This window comes from Manis javanica, chromosome X, assembly GCF_040802235.1.
Source record: "Manis javanica isolate MJ-LG chromosome X, MJ_LKY, whole genome shotgun sequence".
In the NCBI taxonomy this organism is placed as follows: Eukaryota; Metazoa; Chordata; class Mammalia; order Pholidota; family Manidae; genus Manis; species Manis javanica.
The window spans coordinates 88,260,310-88,282,955 of record NC_133174.1 but is presented as its reverse complement, the minus strand read 5'-3'; the positions used below and the strand labels follow the sequence as shown (position 1 = coordinate 88,282,955).

Genomic DNA, 22,646 nt, shown 5'->3' with positions numbered 1-22,646 from the left:
ATATCGGGTATAGTGGTGGATACATGAACAGATTTCAAAAAGTAATACAGCCAGCATAAGTGGAAATTATCTGGGGGGAAAATGTAAGCTGAAATATTCCCATGCATGTTTCACAGTAAGACATGGATGGACATATGTCTCTAGTTTCCAGGTATGAAGAAGGTACCCTAGGGCTATATGCATTTCACTGAGGGAGTATTTAATTAAGAAAGATTAGGACTCTTTATTTTTTAAAAAATTTATATAAAAAGAAAATAATGAAGGAAAGGATGGAGGCAGGAAGGGAGGGTAGAAGGAAAGGAGGAAGGAGGGACTAGAAAGAGGGATGGAGGGAAGGAGAAGAAGGGAGGGAGGAAAGGTCAGAGAAAACAAAGGACGTGGAGGGGAAGCATGCCCAGAAGAAATGCATCTGTGCCTTAAAAATAAGGGAATGAACCAAAAGACAATAAATAGAACATTTCCTTCAGGATTTCAGATGTCTGGTGTGTAATGCAGATTGTTTTAAAAACTACAAGAAAATAACAACCACTTTAAGTAAATCACTGCAATTCAGGAAAATAAGCTATCTTTTCCCTTGATCTCATTCTCTTACTCATCACTCCTTAAAACTCTCCTGTGTTGGCTTTTTGTGGCAGTCCCTGATTTGCTGGCTCCCATTGTTCTGATTTCTCGAACACCATCCATCCGCTCAGCCTGTGTGCCCTCCACAGCTGTAGTCCTTAACCTGCCATTTGTCACTTTTTTTCCCAACTATCAACCTCAGAATTTCTTTGTTCCTCATACTCTATCAATCACTTCTTTGCAAATGACTCCAAAAAATCTTTATTTTCAGTCCTAATCTCTATTCTAATTTCTAATACATATTCTAATGTAATGTATCTGTAATTTTTTTTCTCCTCTCCCCAGGAAATATTTTCTCTCCTGCCTGATTTGCCTCTTTTTGCTAGTAGTGCAACTTTTCTCTCATCAAGATTTTTTTTATAGAACTATTTTTTTCTTCTTATTTGTCCACCTTCCCTTGTTTCCCTATCCCCACTGTTTTTTTAGGACTTCATTGTACCTTAAATTAAAATTGCAGTTATCTCCCTATCTGTAATCTCTTTTCACCAAGGCATTTGGCATGCAGCAGTTACAGAAATCTTCCTAAACACATATCTGACCCTATCCAAGCTTAGCAGCTTGCCATTCAAGTTGTCTACAAGAGATCAAAAAGTCTCTTACAGGAGCTAGGAATAAATCAGTGTGTAAAATGCAGTCGGGCAGGGGAAAGGGATATGCCAAGATAGAAAGTATATGTGACATTGAAATTCCACCATTTAAGCATTACAAAGGCCAAAGAAAACATTATGGGTCACTAATTCATGATCCTTATGCCTCTACAATATGACTCCAACTAATCTTTTACATACTCTTTCCCATTGCCATTCTACATGACTTCTGAATTGCACCAGAATAGGGATATTTTTATTTATATGCCTCAAGCCATTGTCCACCTCCCTTTTCCTAGCCCTCTCTAACTGAATCCTAATGTGGTTCAAAGTTCAGTTCAAGTTATACTTCTTCCAGGAAAACAATCTTAACTACAGCCCAGACTAGCCTACAGCTTCCTTTCTGGGCATGTCTGTACTAGTTTCTTTTTAAAATACATTTTATTTTTTAGAGTAGTTTTAGGTTCACAGCAAAAGTGAGCAGAAATTACAGAGAATTCCCATATATCTCCTGCCCTTCCTTGTACATGCATAGCCTTCCTTGCTATCAACATTCCCGATTAGAGTGGTACATTTGGAACAATCAATGAATCTACATTGACACATCAATATTGCCCAGAGTTTACATTAGGGTTCACCTGTTTTGCGCCTTCTGTGTGTTTTGACAAATGTATGACATGTATCCACCACTACAGTATCATACAGAACTGTTTCACTGCCTCTGTGATCTTACTATTCATCCTTCCCTCCCCACTAATGCCTGGCAAACACTGATCATATTACTATTTTGGAATATTTTTAAGGGAAAAATCTAAGTCATTTAACTGGGAAACTTTTATCTTTCTAAATTTTTTCCAGTTTTATTGAGACATATAACATTGTGTAAGTTTAAGGTATAGAATATCTTTTTCATATATATATATTTTATGTATATATTGTGAAATGATTACAACAATAAGGGTAGGTAACACATTTGGAACATTGTCTGCCAAGATCTGAGGACTGGTTACTATAAGCTCCACCTACCTTCTCCACCTCTATGTGATTCCCCCATAATCAACTACCACAGTTTCCCCCAGTAATCTCTATGAGGTGAATCCCAAGTGGATCTTCTCAGAAGCTCCCACAATGCTGAAGGAGTTGGATGTCTACGAGGGTTCTATTTTCCCACTGGAAAAACCATAGGCCCAGGTGGTGGTTCTCTCAGCGAGGCATTGTGCCTATCTGGAAAGGGGTAATGTGGTCAAAATATAGCCGCTCCTCTTATCCCTCTAATGTGGTCCTTCCTGGTCTCTGTGATCTAGAAGTGTGCTTTAGTCTCAACCCTGGGTCTGACGTTTTCACAATGGTGTCATCTATGGATAGTTGCTAGGGGGACTCAAGCTGAGAATGATTTATGTCTGCCATTTTGACTGGGAAAGTTTTGTACCAGTTTCTACCCTTTTGTTTGTGCCATGAACCTTTTGTTTGTGCCATGAACACCAGCTTATGGATCCCTCCTCAGAATAAAGTAAAATACATAGGAATAAAAGGAAACCTATTATACTGAAACTTATCAACATATTTATAAAAATTAATTCTGAAATAATAATAGATGTATTTTTCAGGAAATCAAAGAAATAATATCTAGTGGCAGCTTTAATGACTAGTGTAATTTTGAAATAATAATGACTATAAACAATATTTCAAGGTATATGCCACAAATTGATATGATATGAAAATATTATTTCTATTAAAGACAAACTTAGAGGTATTGTTAATACTACTTTGGTCTGTTGCATACATTGTTAATCAAATGAAATGCTAAATATTAGTGAGAAGTTAAAGAAAATAAAGATGCAGTATTTTTCATCTAAGTTCATAAGCCCCTGAATTCCCCCCATAAGTCCCCAAAGTGTGCTTTAACTCCTGGTTATCAATCCCTGCTTTATACACATCTTTGGAAATTATTCTATGATTATATTGTATTGCCTTCTATGTCAATCTTTTTTCTGCATATGCTTTGGAAATATGACCACAGTCTCCCTACCAACATGAATCTATCTCCTCAACATTTGAGAATCACTCTAATGCACTAATGTTCTAAAAATGAACAGTTTTATTTTTCCCTTAATACCTTAAACACTTTTTTAAACTGCTAGCTTCATTTCTTTGTCAGTGTTTTACATGTGTGTCTACAAATACTTAATTTTTCTACAGTATTTTATTTACCACTGATATCCTAAAAACACTTAACTGATCTTAGATTCTACTCTCTTAATAGATCAAATTAAATTACACTGAAGCATATTTTCCAAGCTGAAATAATGACTCTGCAAATCACCTAAATTTAGTATGCATTATTTGGAACTAACTCATAGGGATATTAAAAGCTCTTCAACGATCTCAGGATATGGTGTGCTTTTTCAATGTTTCTATGTATCCCTGTATTTTAGGACATTTCACCTTCTTTTACATAGTGAATTCAGTTTCTACTTAAATTTGAAATAAAGGAAATATTAGTATTTTTATTAATAACCTTAAATTTGTGCTTGATCCTGCTGGTTAAATCAAAGGTTGTTTTTTTTTTTTTTTAAATGTATCTGTGGGTTTGTTTGTTTCAGTAAAACATTTATCAAATAATTAAAACCTATTAGTTGTCTGGCAGGGAAGAGCTTATTGACCCATACTAGTAGAGGCAATACTAGTTTTAATTCAAGTATTTGGGAAGCAATATGCCCTTGATTGTTTTTTGCTGTTTTTGTTATTATGCGGAGACAACTATCTCAAATGAGCAACAAACTATGATTATGCATGGACTTTAGCACTGTAATCAAATAGAACTTACAACAAAGTTAATCTGATGATACATATTGAATTCTATGCATTATCAATATGCTACATGATAATTAGACATACATGGTAAACAGCTCATCTGAATGGCAAATTGATGTTACTCTTGTATCACTGCAGCAAGCGTTTCTGGGATGGGAGGGAGAAAAAGGCACTGGATTCTAGTCTTTTCTCTTGCCTGAAAGAAGCAGTATCCTCTGGGTGCCAGAAAATCAAATAATTGTTTCAACCCAGGACCTTACTCTTTACTGACCCAGGACCTGTTTCAACTGAAGACCATCTGAGGAGATACTCAGATGTTTGATTTGTCTGGATAAATAAATGCTAACTTTAATAACTCAGGTGAGTTATTCACCATTTGTATCTCATACCCAAGCAGCATAATTCCAATCATGCAGACTATTAAATTACATGTTAAATTGTTTTCTCCTACAAGCAGAACTAAGAAAATCAGTTTTGATTAAGGCACAGTAAGAAATGAGAGGAAACTTCAGAGTAGCTAGCACTGAGAAGGAAAGTAAGCTGGCTTGAAAAAAATGTTCTTAGAGGTATGCTTTCAACAAAAAGAAGGCAAAAATTGTAGGGGGGGATGCAGGAGATAACACACACAGATTTGTGAAAAAGAGAGATAAAGCCTTAGAAAAGGGCACAGAGGTCTAGAAAAGAGGAAGAAATGAGACAGGCCCCAGTCAATGCATCCACAACAAACAGAAAATGCATGAAGCACCGGGTATTAACATGCACAAAAAGTAGCCCAGCTGTATCTATTATTTGCGATTCTCCTTCACTCACCTTCCCAGATGGCAATCTAAGGTTTAGCATAATAATGTGATTTCACAAGCAGTTATTTTGATTGCATAGGATAAGATTAAACCAATGAATTCAAGAATTTAGACATAATTTTTTGCCATCTTCAAATTATAAGCAATTCATTCCTCCCAACTGGACCAGGCTTAGCCAAATTAAAGAGAAAAACAAATATGTATTGTTATGCTATAAAATAAAGAGAAACAGAAAAAGAAATAAATCTACAATGTTTTCTATATGTGCACTTTAAAAGCTTGTTGCATATTAGAGGGATATTAATAAGCGGGAATCTTTCTTTGTTTCTTTCATTCCCTAAAGAGTAGAAAACATGACTTAAAAAAAAAACAAATGTTTTTAATGTGACTGGCAAATAGTAGTATTCTGCATATCTACATTCTTTTTTATTTACCAAGGCATGTGAAGGAAAAGCTACAGTTTTAAAGGATAAAATAAATGGCTACATTGATTAACTCTTCACAATATAGTTCTATTTTACTATAATGTGATTATACAGAAAACACTACAAAGCTTCAACTATTGAACAGGAGTCAGAGGTTTGCCTTATTATACTTTAAGTCATCCAATTGGAAAAAAAAAGAGGGAGAACTATATCATGTTTAGGCTCCACGGTATACTAATTCTGACTACTGTACAAAGAATCATGCGATTTAGGCAGGACAAATGTGATCAGCTCTCCATTTCAGCTCAGAGAATTATGGACTAGCCAGTTGCACGGAGAAAACCTTGTTTTTTTTCCTTTTCCACAAAGGGATTTCTTATCAAAGTGTAACTCTTGTTGAGATTAATATAACCTGTCGAAGACCCTATATAAACTCTTTAAACCTCAGTCCTATAGAAAATAAACATATCTATATTTGAAACATATACATGAAGTAAACAGTAATACAAGCCTACACTACAAAAGGAGGAACTTCCACATGGACACAGCGTTAATGTTCAAGTGATGAACACTGGTTCTCTGAGATTTAGAGAGAGTCTGTGGGGGATATGGCCAAATTAGTACAGCATTAACTACTCAGTCTTCTTAAAATCAAAGCAAATTAAATGGCTCAAAACTAAACAACAACAAAATTACAATGACTATGCCCTTCTGTGAAAAATCTGTGTAGTTCTTCCAGAAACTAAACCAGAAAGGGCCAGACATACCAAGAATTCTAATAATATGTTAGATCTGTAGAGTATATTATTCTATGAAGTACTTTATTTGGCTTAACCCTCATAGTGATCCTCTCTTCTCAGACAAGGAGACAGAGGTTTAGCAAGCTGAAATAGTTTTCCCATAGGAGGCAGAATAGACCAGAAAGAACAATGGCTTTAAAGTCATGATAGACCTTGTTCTGAATCTCAGCTCTGCTACTCTGCCACTTACCAGCTACATGACATTGGGAAATCTCTCTAAACCTCAGTTTCCTTATCTGTAAAATAAGGATGACAGTACTTATCTCACTGAATTGTTGTAGGATTCAATGAGATAATATACGCAAAGTGTTTGCCACAATCTCCAGCACATGTTAAGTCCCCGACAAAGGACAAATTTCCCATTTACCCGTTGATCTTAAGCAAACTAACCTCTTGGCCTCTCTGCTCTTAAGTGCATTATACAGTAATAATAGCATCTACTTAACAGTCATTTTGGCAAAGAAATACATGCAACTTTATGCACTGTGAGTGCCAGACAATGATCTATCTACATATGCATAAACTTATATTTAAAAGGACATCTATCTAATAAATGGAAACATACCTAGAACCTAGATCTTCTATGTTGAGTCCTGTAGCAACACAACTGGATACTCCTGATTCTATTGTCTGAATATAGAACATTTTTTCATAAGTCCATTAAGATATCAATACAGAAACACCTATGAAAATGACTTTTAAAAGGAAAATAAGCATGTTACCTGAATTAAGGCCTCACTCAACATTTCTTCGTTAACCTCCAGAACAATGTTCTTTATATCTTCATATGACATACGATATGATCCTAGGAAGATAGCTAAAACAAAAATTGATTTTATTAAAAATATAACAGCATCAAAAATTTTAAGTCCTAATAAATACCTGATTCCCATTCACAGACTCTCAATATGAAATTTCTGTCACTGATATAAATTTAGAGTTATGAACAAACAAAAGTAGTTTCAATTAGATGGAATACACTACTCACCTAGACAAAATGGCCTGTTATCTCTAAGTCTCTAATGTTTACAGCTTGTGCATATTTATACACAAAATAAAACTCCTACTAGTATCATTGATGACTACCTGCGTGTGTATTTCAAGACTGAGCTGATACAAAATGGCCCATGAAAAGTTAGAGATTTCATTTCAAGTTGACCTTTTAATTCAATGGAGAATTTAGTGCCGAGAGCATCAGATGCATCCTACCCAGTACTTGCAGAAATAACAATAAAGTAACCAATTACAAAAAAAAAATCATATCAACCTACTTTGCAGTTCTCCCACATAAGAAAAAATTAAAGTATCTGAATCATCAATATTCTTTGCATTCCTGACATTTAAGAGGTATACTATTAGATGCTTTATATGTTGAACCATGATTTCCCTTGTCAACTTTTTCTTCAAGGGATACATAATTATGTGACATTAGATAATAAACCACACCTAGAAAAGCTTACACTTTCTCAGCAAGTACTTTCAACACAACATCCACTTTAACCTCTACTAAACATATTTTTTAAAACACATTTGTGTGCTCATCACCAGAACATGAATATAGTCCCAAGATTTTTTTTTATTAAAAGGTATAAATAACTTCCTAAACAACAACAAAAAAAGTCCTCACTCTCCAGACAAACGGTTACCGTAAACACCAAATGAGATCTCCATAATCTAAAAAAATAATGTTGACAGATATCAACTAACAATTAAGATCATACTGTGTTTTTCAAAAACGTACTGAACATCTACTTTACAAAGAAAATGTACTATCAGGTAAGCAGTGTACACGTTCACAACAGCCATCAGGAGACAGTTTTTCTGACAGGAACATTCCTACTGACATGAGAATGATGAGCTGTTTATTTTAATCTGATTCCCTACAGCACATTCTTTAACAAAATAAACCCCCATGGTATTTCTTTGCATAATTAGAAATACTCGATGTGTTGAAATTTCTCATGTGTAGTGTTTTAGTATCCTCAGAATATGAACACAGTCTAGTGTGGTGACAAAATGAAAAAAATGCTGAAATTCAATACAGAGGGGAGAATATGTCAAAGTAAAACTAAGGCCTACTTAAATGAAGATGAGTTAAACTGTCCCACAACTTTAGCAAAAGCCTATTAATGGTTGACTGGTTTGTTAACGGCTTTAAGGGTCACTAACCAGTTTTAAAGTGCAATGGTTATCATTTAACTAGCTCACATCACATTATTTCAAATATAAAGGAATATTTAAGAAAAAAGATTTGCCTAATGTGACCACTGAATACTCCAAAACAATCACTCACAGGCCTAGGCCAAAGGGGAAAAAAATAACAGTCTTTGCAACTCTGCCTTAGGTCTCACTATGTCCTCTAATAATGCTTAATTATCAGTACTTTCCAAACCTTTATTATTCTTAAGTTTCATCTGAATGACCAAGGTTAAACTATTGGGGTCTCTATTCTGGCTGAATGACAGAAAGGCAACTGAAATCATCTTTATACAGAATTTTGTTTCTCGCAGATATAAATATACCTGTTCCAAGAAGCTACAAGTTTGTTTAAATACATTGAACAACTTCTCACCACGGCCACCACCACCACCACCACCACCCACTACTCAGAAAATATCACATACACAGATTCTGGGCTATTTTAGGATCCAAAACTCTCAATTCTTTCACTTTCTTCTTTGTAGGCAGTGTGTTTTCTTCTGCAGTTTCTGAATTCGTTTGAACTGAAACAAAAATATTGATTCATAAGCGATAATAGTACTAATCCAAATACACGGAATAACATTAGTAAGGCATGTTAACTACATTAATAAAGCTCATACCAAAATCAATAAATGTGTTTATTTCATTAGTTCACGGAAGAGGATAAACATAAAAATATAGACTTGTTTAGAGGTTTCCCTACAAATTAAATATCAGCACTTAAGCAGAAAAGATAAGCCACATAGAACCAAAAATCAATTGCTGCTTCTTACTAATGTGCAACATTAATTACTCTTTTACCAGGCACCTACAGTAGCACTGGAATTAAACATATAGTAAAATCTCCCTAATTTGGACTAATTGAGGAAAGAGGCAGACATGCATTTATCCTAAAATATGCTAAAATTCAGCCATGTCTTTAATTCACTGAACTGCTTTAAAGTACCTAAGCTAACTTTAACTGCTAAACAGGTTGCCATATAAAAATTCCTGCTGAGACTGCTTTGAAGAAGAGATAGGAGCCATTTACAAGTTGCACAACAGCAGCATCCATTTGCATACACATAATTAACAAACCTCAGAGACATGGGTCTTCTGAGGTTAGCTTCATTTCCCTTACCATTTTTTAGTACCAGTTGCTTTCTTAGAGCAAAAGATGAATTTTGTCATATATTAAGGTAACTCTCTCTAGTTCCAGCTAAAATGGCCTGAAACAATGAACTGTGAACAATGCCAAGAAGTAGCTTTAGCCCACACCCCCCACGGAACCTCCATCAGCCCTCCCCAAAATAAGCTATCCTGAACACTGAAGTTAATTCAATGAGACCTTCTGCTATGAAAATGAAGCTTAACGTCAAATCCCTAAAACCCTCCTATACAGAAATTCTACAGCTCTCATTGTATTCATGCATTGGCAGTTTACCTCTTCTAATATAAAAATAGGGTTGTAATGGAACCATGAAAAAAAAATACTTGAAAAGTAAAGCCAACATTTTTTTTTTCAGTCAAGTAGAGTGATAAATTTTTGCCCCCAGACATGCTTCTAAACTTCATCACTGGATGCATATGGCCTGACTCATGCTGTTTCTTTATGACTCAAAAATATAACTTCATCTTGAGGCAATAAATATTTTTTTTCATTTTAATTTCTCTGGTCTTTGTTAAGGAGATCACAAATGAGTTATTGATTTTCTTTAGAGGAAAAGCAACACACGACCACAGGACACTTTTGCTAAGTTATTCATTCATAGATTTTAGCATCTGGAAACTTTTGAGAGATCTTATTGAATACAGAAAAATATTACAAGTCTATTAAGGGCCCCTTTGTTTTAATGGTGCAAAACATAGGAAAATTACATGAATTTACTATAAAAATGACAGAGCAGATAAACTACCTGAATAACTAAACACCTAGCAGTTCTAAGCTTTACAGGTATGACCAATCTAATGCAGCGTCTGAAGCAGAGTCTGAGCAGACTAGATAACAACTGCACTTGAAAATCATGATCTTATGAGAAATGACAAGCAGTTTACCAGCTTTATTCAACACAATAGAGTTATTGCTACCACTGGGAGAAAAATGACTTTTAAGATATTTCTTTTAAAATTATCACAAATGTCCTCAAAGAATCTAAGAACACAGTGTCTTTCCTATGCAATAATTAGCATTTTAATTTTTTCTAATGTTCAAGCCACTCCCAGCTTAAGGCAACTCTATGTAAAGTAATGACAGTACAAGAGCCATTCTCTTTGCCAATTAAAAAAAAAAAAACTTATCTGAATCATACTGAAATTAGTTCCAGAATCACTCAGAAATTTTAATACAGTCAAGGAAGTAGTCAAGAAAACTGTCCTAATCTCTTGATAAGCCTTAAACCTCACTGTGTGAGACTAGTTAACCAAGTACATAAAGGACGAAAATGCTATAGTAAGAAGTGTATATTAAAATTATTCTGCAAACTGACGACAGACTTCTGACTAACCCAGCCATTAATAACATTCATTTTGTATGATTTCATATTTTTACGTTTTTTCATCAAAATAATTTAACCTCTCCCCTTTGCAAATGGAAAAGTTGTTTAAAATTAAATTAGATTTCTTAAATACCAGAGTTCAGTTTTGTTTTTTGAATCATGCACATAATTCTTGTATAATTTGGCTTTATCCTGGGTTCAAGAAATGGTAAGAATTCCTGGAGGAGGCACTGCTGTTCTGAGAATCACTAGCACAAAGCTAGCTTAAAATAACTCTTTAACTAGTCAGGCTTTCAGAAACAATAGTGACCGCCATGATCAGTAGATATTGACCAGTGGCTACAACTGTCTTTGGCTTTCTTGTCTTTAAAAGCATTCCTTAGTGATCACAACCACAGACTTAGATGAACAGAGAAATATGAAGAAAATGCAATGACATATGAAACATATCCAGATAGTACTGAATGTTTCATATATTAAAAATTTCCTGCTTTCATAATGACTACAAAATGCAACTTGTCCTAAGACGCTTTTATTCCATATTATGTTCTAATGCTTATAAAACTTAAATATTCCATAACCTGATTAAAAAATGGGCAATTCCATAACTTGAAAAACTTGAATAGACATTTCTCCAAAAAAGATATACAAATGGCCAATAGATATATGAAAATATGTTCAACATTCCTGATTATCAGGAAAATTCAAATCAAAGCCACAATGAGGTATCACCTCACATATGTTAAGACGGCTATTATCAAATAAACAAAAAGTAAGTGTTGCTGAGGATGTGGAGAAACTGGAACCCTTGTGCACTGTTGGTAGGAATGTAAAATGGTGTACTGCTATCAAAAACAGCATAGAGATTCATTTGATCCATTTGATGCAGCTATTCCACTTCTAGGTGTATAACCAAACAAATTGAAATCAGGCTCTTAAAGAGATATCTGTACTCCCATGTTTACTGCAGCATTATTCACAATAGTCAAGATATGGAAACAATCTAAACGTCCACCAAAGGATGCACTTATAAGAAAATGTGGTATATACATACAATGGCATATTATTCAACCATAAAAAGTAAACCTTGACATTTGTGACAGCATTGATGAACCTTCAGGACTTCATGTTTAGTAAAATAAGCAGTCACAGAATGAAAAATACTGCATGATTCCGTTAATGTGAGGCATCTAAAATGTCAAATGCATAGAAACAAAGAGTAGAATGGTGGTTGCTGGGGGAAATAGGGAGGTGCTGTTCAATGGCTATAAAGTTTCAGTTATACAAGATGAATAAGTTCTAGAGATTCTCTGTACAACGTTGTGCCAAAAGTTAACAATACTGTATTGTGCACTTAAACATTTAAGCAGGTAGACTGCATGTTAAATGTGCTTATAGCAATAAGAAATAAAAATTAAATGAACTTCAAAACTTAAAATAAATTTTACTGATTATACACTTATTTGTAATTACTTGGATGCGACCAGAGAAGAGCTTTTTTAAGTCTCAATAGAAAAACTTCAAGAATTGATTTTGTCATCAATGGTCCCATGATCCTCAGGTTCATATAGAGGCCTCCAGTCAAATGTGATCTCTCCTTGTGCAAATGAAAAACCATATAGCCATTGGGTTTGAATCTGATGGATTAAACTGAATGCTTATGGCACTGTTAATCAACCAAATAATAATGAATCATTATAAAATACTATCTATAGTAAGATAATGAATAGCAGTAAAGACATTGGTATTGGTATTATTATTAAAGATATGTTAATATTGAGATACTGATTTTCTAAGATAAAGTATCCACTAGTTATTCTTATACTTCCTTTAATACATGGATTTTTACATGCAGTTGTACTATAAATTTATTCCTTTACAACTGAGGGTTGCTCATCAGCATAAATAAACATGGTTATAGTTTTTCCCCAATCTGATTTAGGCAATGTTTAGGAATCCCTTATTAATTTCCACTATCCCAGAAGATACACAGAACATGCGACATGATGTTTGTAATTTGTAGCAAATATTAAGATATTATAAATGGGTAACATTGAGTGATTTACATAGTGCTAACCATAAATCTTAATTTTATAACTACTCTACCTTAAAATTCCAGTGAGAAAGACTGATTCCCCAAATCAGCATCTATTCATTCAATTATTCATCTAGTGAATACTTGTTGAACACCTACTTTGTGTTAGCCTAGGATGATCATACAGTGGCACTAAAGACTTAAATGTCTACTCATATCCCTTAAATATGTGTTTTATTAATAAACTACTAATTATGTGAGTATCTCCAAAAGATATCTAACATTTATATATTTTTTTATCAATAATAATATGGTTTGAATGCATACATGCATAGCACTCAGCAAATTCTCTTTTTGTCATTGGGAGCCATAGTGCCATATAAGAGAATATTATACCTTTGAATCAGCATCAGCTAATGTGTTATATCTTATAATAAGGAATATGTAGAGAGTTAAAAGTATGACACTTTCTATTAAGTATATTATATACAAATCCAGGGTAAATAGAGCTAATAGTAGTAGTATTAGAAACCACATTGAAAATTAATGTAATTTCATGCATACATGTATGTATATTCAACAAGTAAATGCCCAACTGTTGTATTAGATAAAGCACAAAAATGTAAGAATTGAGATCTTCCTACATAAATACATATTTTATCCATATGTATACAATTCCAGAAAGTAAATGCCCAACTATTGTATTAGATAAAGCACAAAAATGTAAGAATTGAGATCTTCCTACATAAATACATATTTTATCCATATGTATACAATTCCAGAAGTGATTCTAACTATATGGAAATAATTTTTCATGTATCATTTGAAATAAGTGTTAAACTTCAATTAATAATTCAGTGTTAAAATGAGTGCAAGTATGACAATGGCAGGCAGGGAAAATCTACTATAATTTCTGTATATGGTAGCTGCAATAATTTTCTTCATTTAATTGTTATTTTCCACTCTTTTTAAAAATCTTTATCCTGGCAGTTCTCATACAAACACAATTGAAAAATAGGCAACAAATTATATATATATAAACACATATCTATGCATATACATATGTATAAGCAACACACAAAAGAGGAAAGTGCAAAGTGTAATATTAATAATAACTCTGATAATAATAATAGTAGTAGTAGTACTAATAGTAGTAGTAACCATGACCACAATCACCACAACCACCAAAATCAACTTTCATAAAATATCTCCTTTGTGCCTGGCACTAATTTAATTTTTATGTCTCCTTATATGATAGGTATTACCACTCTCATTTTGTGAAGGAGGACACTAAGGAACAGAAAAACTGAGTCATTTGTCCAAGACCATATAGCGAGTAGTACAAAGATGCTCAACCTCACCAGTAATTAAGGAAATGAAAATGAAAGCAACCAATGAAATACCACTCCACAGTCAACAAATCGGAAAAAACAAAAAGTCTCATAATACCAAGTATGGATGAGGACGCAAAGAAATAAGAATTTGATTGTGTTAAGACTAAAACTCAGGGGAACCACCTTAAAATAAATATGTATCGATGTCTAACATATTTAAGGTGTGCTCACCGAAAGTATAACCCAATCCTTTCACTTATAGGTCAAATGGTCAAGGAGACTGAGTTGTTCACTACAATGTTTATGATAAAAATTGGGAACAACCCACATGCCAAGGGTTATGGACTGAATAAGTAAGCAGGTATATTGATATACTGGAATACAGCCCAGCAGTTACAGTGACTGTACTACAGCTAAATACTGCAATAAGAATAGATCATAAATATAATGCTGAATGGAAAAATAAGAGTGGTGGAAAGTGGTGCAGGCAGCATAATACCAATCATGTAAGTTAAAATGCAGACTAATCTTATATATTGTTTATAAATGAGTATACATATGTAGCAAAATTATCAAAACATGGAACAGATACTCAGCTGATTGATGACAGTGTTAATCTTGGGAGCAGAGAGTAATACTGGAATAAGAAGAACCCTGGAAACTTCAACTTTATCTCTAATGTTTCATTTATTTAAAAGCAAAGATCTGTAGTGAGTGTGGCTAAATGTTAACGTTTGTTCATTCTGGGAGGCTGATAGATGGGTGTGTGCTAGAAACTTAGCCTTGGCAATCACAAAGCTCGAGTGTAGACAGGAATCAGAAACAATAGGGGAGAGAATAACAAAAAATACAGGTAAAGCTTAGTCGGTTGGTAAGCAAGCACAATTTTGTTTTCAATTGTTTTTTAATCTATTTTATGAGGAATAACACATTTGTTTACCAAACCTTGAGCAGGAAAGCTGATTGCAATATGCAGTACAAGATTGCATTGCCATCTCTTACACGCTGCATATTGCAGCTGTGAAGCCTCCCCTCTCCGGGTTGCCTACAGCTGTGCACTAACTAAGGCATCCCACAGAAAGGTAGATTTCATTCTGACACCTGCATAGTACCTGAGGCCATAGCAGTGGCATTACCAGAGTGTTCCCGAAGTTTAGAGCACATTAAACAAGACTAATGGTTCTAATGGTGGGAATCACACACACTATTTCGTAATGATTTCCTAATTAAGGAACAAATCTTACTGGCTGTAGTTTAGACGAGAATCCCCCAAATCAGGAAGCACATGTTGCTGCAAATTAACATCTGCATAACTAATATATTTGTACACCTGTTCATTAAGCCAATTACTGAACACTGCTAAATGTCACCAGAACACTATGTTCAACAACGTGCATAGCTAATGTTGTGTATTTTCAATTGGGCCTCAATAGCTCAGCAGGTAATGTATATTTAGGAAGGACAAATAAAGGTGTCATAAAGGTTTTAGGGAGAATCTCCTTTGTTTGAAATGATAATTTAAATACCAAAATGGAAATGTGGTTCTTACCTCAATCTAGTATTTGACAAATGAGGTGGTGGAAGTCATTTGTTAACCTTAACCTATGTAGAAGGAAGTCTCTTAATCAGGGTATAGGTAATCCCTTTACCCACACGTTGAGTCTGGCTTTGTAAGGATGGACTGATATTTTTCTGGTCATCTCACACATTCAGAGAACCGTCCTGTTGTGTTAAAATTTACCAACTCATGTCACAAATTAATAACCCCATCAATGAACACCAAGAGCTAAGGGTATCAGACAAAAAGGAGGACTAACAAGAGCATAACAGTAGGAATTATGATACTAAAACCAGTACCTATAGGTTAATAGGACTTTTTTGGCAGAGGGGGGAGCATCCATCACATCCAGGCTTTTCTTCTTGAATGTGATCCATCCCAGGCTGGTACAAGTCCTGCACACTTTAGTTTACTGCAGAAGGCAGTTAACCTTGCAAAGCAAGACAGAACACAATATTCCCTGAAATATTTGTAGCCAGGGTCTCATTCTGACAGTGCAGGATTTTCAGTCTGGGGTTCAGGTATATCTCAGTATGCCTAGAAGGTCAGTGTTTCAGATCTCACCAGGGATTTGTTCAAGTGAAAGACCACTGGGAAACTATATATCCTAAAAGAAACTTCTCATCTCCTGGCTATTTCTACTTGATTATCTAATAAGTTTCTCAAATTTAGCAAATCCCAAACCACAGCAGAGCAGGAATGAAGTGACACATACACCAAATGGTGGCTGAGGCTTAGAGGTATATCAGAATGTATTAGTGAAATTCAAAGAAGCAGAAATTTTTAACAATGTAATTATGTGTTACAAGTAGTGGGGGGCTAAAGGACTCACCGCTTTCAACGTACCTAATGAATTTTGTCTTCCTCACAATTGTATTATGTTTGATGCTCGTATTTCTTATCACTAGTATCAACATGCTCATTTTCTTATCCACCACTTAAAATTTATAAAAGAAAGTCACACTGTAATGAAAATACTATAATGCCTACACAAACATTTCCTGAACAAATAATATAGATATAATGCTATAGAAATAGAAATATTGGCACAGCACTATCGTATCTGCAAAAATGCTTCAATTCATTGTACAAAAAGCAATGTAAGTGTCTCAATGAATTTTAATCTCTGTAAAGGGTACTTTGAAGGTTAAACATACAAAAGTCAAGGACTACCCAGACATTATATACACAAGGAAGCCTCCCCTGGAGAATTCCTGAATCAGTTGGAAAGAACTAGAGAGACCACTAGTTCCTGCAAGAATTCAGGTTTATTCCTCATACAATTGTTTCTGTGATTTAATTTCTATCCCCAGATTCATATGACCTTGGATATTCAAGGTAGGTATTTCTGTTCGTCTGCTCAGGCTTCCCTAATGAAATACCACAAACTGAGGGGCTTCAACCACAGAAACTTATTTCTCAAAGTTCTGGACCCTATAAAGTTCAAGATCAACGTGTTGGCAAAATAAATTTCATTCTGAGGCTTACTGTATTGGCCTACAGGTAGTCATCATCTTGCTGCATGCTCATATGGCCTTTCCTTGGTGTGTGTGCAGGGAGAAAGAGAGTGAGTGAGCTCACTGGTGTCTCTTCTTATAAGGACATAGATCGGATTGGATCAGGGCCCCTCACTTATGACCTCATTTAACTTTACTTCCTTAGAGGCTCCATCTCCAAACACAGCCATACCGGACCCTAGGACTTCAATATATACATTTTGGGGAGACTCAAACATTTAATCCAAAGCAGCATCCTATTTCACAAATAAGGAAACTGAGGTCCCCAGAGACTTGCAAAAGCTCTTAGAGAAAAGTTAAATGCTGTCTGACACCAAAGTCCTTGTTTTTGCCACTAGGGTCCACCATTTCCCTTAAATACAAAAGATTCACAGTTGCCTATCACATATTTATAGTTAAATAATTCAAGATAAGAGGGTTCAGTAGAGATGTTGAACATACCCCAAGCTTTAACGTCTCTCCCAGAGTTCTTCATTGTGGCCTAACCAAAATATTTTGTTGTGCCTTCTTAAGTACTAAATCAAAGCAATGTTTTTTAGTTTTTTGTCTTTTGTTTTTCTATGCATGGCTAGGCATCCTTGCTTGCCCAAACCTGAATCCTGAGTTTGGTGGTTAGTGATCCCTACAGGAGGTGCTGGGTGCTATTTGTTTTTAATGACTGACAGAGAAAGACGAAGAAGTGGACTAGAAATGGAACACTGGCTTGGGCTACGTGTTCCCACCCAGTCCAGCCTTGTAAATTGATTTTGTATAATATGAATGAAGAACTAGAGTCAGAGGCTTAGAGATTGTGTGTGTCAGGAACCCAAGGGCTCAGAGAAGTCCCCAGAGGAAAAAATCGTTGTGCAGAGTAAAGCAATATGCTTATAAAAGACATAGGCTTGATGAGGAAGCCCAAGGCAAAAGAACATTCACTGCTGAGTTATGATCACCTCCACCCTCACAGACCTCTAGAATGAACCCGGAGAGCTTTTGAAAAGCAGCTGAGGCAAATTCTAGAAACTGTACATGGGAGTTCTGGATAGGCCAGACAGTCATTACTTTAGCCTTTCTGCATCACACAGTTTCTGCTGCAACTCTTCAACTCTGCCATCATAGCGTGGAAGACAGCCAGAGACAATAAGTAACAAATGAGTGTGACAGTGTTCGAATAATACCTTATTTACAAAAATAGGTGGTGGGCTGGATTTGGCCTGCCATAGTTTATGAACTCCTCCCCCCCCAACACATAATAGGTGCTCAGTAAGTGCCCGGCCCCTCATTCCCCTTCCTTTGGTAACTTGAGACAAACTATCCTTGTTTCAGGCTTTGAAAATAAGAGTAAATGTTCATCATTTCCCTTGCAAAGTAGCATCTAGAAGTGCCTTACTATAACTGTTGATTCTGTTTTTCAAAGACGACTCACATAATCAAACATATTTATACTTCTCATGCTTTTTCAAATGTGTTAGTCTTATAGGGATCAATGATTTGATTCCAAACCATAACTGGCTCTTATTTATCCCCTATATAGTCTCTTATGACTTTATCATATGTGTATATATAAAATGACCATAAAGACAAACAAGCCTTAATAAAATTATAAAATTAGGCTTTCTGGGAAAGATGGTGGCATGAGTAGAGCAGTGGAAATCTCCTCCCAAAACCACATAGATCTATGAAAATATAATAAAGAAAACTCTTCCTAAAATAGACCAGAGGACACAGAACAACATCCAGACCACATCCACACCTGCAAGAACCCAGCACCTCGAGAAGGGGGTAAGATACAAGAACCAGCCCGGCAGGACACGAGCGCCCCTCCCCCCGGCTCCCAGCGGGTGGGTGGAAAGAAACCAGAGCGGTTGTTTTTTTTTTTTTTTTTTTTTTTGGCGAGTGCTTTTTGGAAGCCTTAAAGGGACAGGGACCCCAATACCAGTGAAACAGGGCAGCAAGACCGGTAAGCGGGTGCCTAAGACCAGCGCCTGAGGACAAAGAAAATCGCGCGTTTTTCCCACTACTGGGGAGGCAGGGCGGCAGGACCGGTAAGTGGGTGCCTGAGACCGGTGCATGGGGACAGGGAAACTCGCGCGTTTTTCCCTTTTTTGTTCATTTTGGCGAGTGCTTTTTGGAAGCCTTAAAGGGACACGGACCCCAATGCCAGGGAAACAGGGCAGAAAGACTGGTGAGCAGGGGCCTGAGACCGGCGCCTGGAGACAAAGAAAATCACGCATTTTTCCCAATACTAGGGAGGCAGGGCGGCGAGACCGGTGGGCGGGTGCCTGGACCAGTGCCTGAGGAAAAAGAATATCACGCATTTTTCCCTTTTTCTTTTCTTTTTTTTGGCGAGTGCTTTTTGGAAGTCTTAAAGGGACAGGGAAACCAATGCCAGGAAGGTGGGGTGGCAGGACCGGTGAACAGGTGCCTCGGACAAGTGCCTCAGGACAAAGAAAATCACGTGATTTTCCCTTTTTTTTGGCGAGTGCTTTTTGGAAAACTTGGAGGGACAGGGACCCCAATACCAGGGAGGCAGAGCAGCAGGGCCGGTAGGCGGGTGCCTGGGACTGGTGCCTGAGGACAAACAATATCGTGCGATATCCCTTTTTTTTTTTTTGGCGTGTGCTTACTGGAAGCCATGAAGGGACAGGGATCTCGGTGCAAGGAAGGCAGGACAGCAGGATCAGTGAGCGGGTGCCTGCGACCGGCACCAGAGGACAAAGAAAATCGCGCGTATTTTCCTTTTTTTTTTTTTTCTTCCCTCTTTCGTTGTTACTGTTGTTTTGGTTTGGAGAGTGCTTTTTGGAAGTCTTAAAGGGGCAGGACAGGACACTTAGAACAGAGGCCCAGAATTTGGGGATCTCTGGGCACTCTAACCCCCTGGGCAAAAGGAAGCACAGAGGCCCCTTACGGAGATAAATAGCCTCCCGGCCACTCCCCCTCCAACGGGGCTCCACCATTTTGGAGGAGCAGCCCCAGCCAGGCCAGACCCACAGCAACAGGGGAGATAAACTCCATACCAAACGGGCAGGTTGCAGTAGTCCTGTCTGCACACAGCTGCCAAGCATAGGCCACTAGAGGTCGCTATTCACCCAGGCTAGGAAGGCCACAAACAAACAAGAAGGAAAGCACTTCCAGCTGTCACTTGTTCCAGCTCTACAAACTATCTCTATCACCATGAAAAGGCAAAACTACAGGCAGACAGAGATAACAGAGACAACACCTGAGAAGGAGACATACCTAACCAGTCCTCCTGAAAAAGAATTCAAAATAAAAATCATGAATATGCTGACAGAGATGCAGAGAAAAATGCAAGAGCAATGGGATGAGATGCAGAGAAAAATGCAAGAGCAATGGGATGAAGTCGGGAGGGAGATCACAGATGTCAGGAAGGAGATCACAGAAGTGAAACAATACCTGGAAGGATTTATAAGCAGAATGGATAAGATACAAGAGGCCATTGAAGGAATAGAAGCCAGAGAACAGGAACGTATAGAAGCTGACATAGAGAGAGACAAAAGGATCTCCAGGAATGAAACAACACTAAGAGAACTTTGTGTCCAATCCAAAAGGAATAATATTCGTATTATAGGGGTACCAAAAGGAGAAGAAAGAGGAAAAGGGATAGAAAGTCTCTTTGAAGAAATAATTGCTGAAAACTTCCCCAAACTGGGGGAGGAAATAATCGAATAGACCATGGAATTACACAGAACCCCCAATAGAAAGGATCCAAGGAAGACAACACCAAGACACATAATAATTAAAATGGCAAGGATCAAGGACAAGGAAAGAGTTTTAAAGGCAGCTAGAGAGAAAAAGGTCACCTATAAAGGAAAACCCATCAGGCTAACATTAGACTTCTCGACAGAAGCCCTACAGGCCAGAAGGGAATGCATGATATATTTAATGCAATGAAACAAAAGGGCCTTGAAGCAAGGATACTGTATCCAGCATGACTATCATTTAACTATGATAGTGGGATTAAACAATTTCCACACAAGCAAAAGCTGAGGGAATTTGCTTCCCACAAACCACCTCTACAGGGCATCCTACAGGGCCTGCTATAGATGGGAGCACTCCTAAAAAGAGCACAGAACAAAACACCTAACATATGAAGAATGGAGGAGGAGGAATAAGAAGGGAGAGAAGAAAAGAATCTCCAGACAGTGTATATAACAGCTCAATAAGCAAGCTAAGTTAGGCAGTAAGATACTAAAGAAGCTAACCTTGAACCTTTGGTAACCACGAATCTAAAGCCTGCAATGGCAATAAGTACATATCTCTCAATAGTCACCCTAAATGTAAATGGACTTAATACACCAATCAAATGACACAGAGTAATAGAATGGATAAAAATGCAAGACCCATCTATATGCTCCTTAAAAGAAACTCACCTCAAACCCAAAGACAAGCACAGACTAAAAGTCAAGGGATGGAAAAACATATTTCAGGCAAACAACAGTGAGAAGAAAGCAGGTGTTGCAGTACTAATATCAGAGAAAATACACTTCAAAACAAAGAAAGTAACAAGAGATAAAGAAGGACACTACATAATGATAAAGGGCTCAGTCCAACAAGAGGATATAACCATTCTAAATATATATGCACCCAATACAGGAGCATCAGCATTTGTGAAAAAAATACTAACAGAACTAAAGAGGGAAATAGACTGCAATGCATTCATTTTAGGAGACTTCAACACACCACTCACCCCCAAAGGATAGATCCACCAGGCAGAAAATAAGTAAGGACACACAGGCACTGAACAACACACTAGAACAGATGGACCTAATAGACAATCTATAGAACTCTACATCCAAAAGCAACAAGATATACATTCTTCTCAAGTGCACATGGAAGATTCTCCAGAATAGACCACATACTAGCTCACAAAAAGAGCCTCAGTAAATTCCAAAATACTGAAATTCTACCAACCAATTTTTCAGACCACAAAGGTATAAAAGTAGAAATAAATTCTACAAAGAAAACAAAAAGGCTCACAAACACATGGAGGCTTAACAACATGCTTCTAAATAATCAATGGATCAATGAACAAATCAAAATAGAGATCAAGGAATATATACAAACAAATGACAACAACAACACAAAGCCCCAACTTCTGTGGGACACAGTGAAAGCAGACTTAACAGGAAAGTATATAGCAATCCAGGCACACCTGAAGAAGGAAGAACAATCCCAAATAAATAGTCTAACATCAGAACTATCGAAACTGGAAAAAGAAGAACAAATGAGGCCTAAAGTCAGCAGAAGGAGGGACATAATAAAGATCAGAGAAGAAATAAACAAAATTGAGAAGAATAAAACAATAGCAAAAATCAATGAAACCAAGAGCTGGTTCTTTGAGAAAATAAACAAAATAGATAAGCCTCTAGCCAAACTTATTAAGAGAAAAAGAGAATCAACACAAATCAACAGAATTAGAAATGAGAATGGAAAAATCACGACAGACCCCACAGAATTACAAAGAATTATTAAAGACTAC

General features: G+C 36.4%; 1 protein-coding gene across 7 annotated transcripts in view; it reads right to left on the bottom strand.

Moving 5' to 3' along the window:
• DIAPH2 (diaphanous related formin 2) overlaps positions 1-22,646 on the bottom strand; it is a 943,365-nt gene that overhangs the window by 508,212 nt on the left and 412,507 nt on the right. For all 7 annotated transcript variants that reach the window (XM_073227598.1, XM_073227594.1, XM_073227595.1 and 4 more), the window contains 2 exons: positions 8,672-8,770; positions 6,770-6,864 (listed from right to left, as the gene is read on the bottom strand). In XM_073227598.1, coding sequence (XP_073083699.1) covers positions 6,770-6,864; positions 8,672-8,770 — 194 coding nt within the window. The remainder of the gene's footprint in view (positions 1-6,769; positions 6,865-8,671; positions 8,771-22,646) is intronic.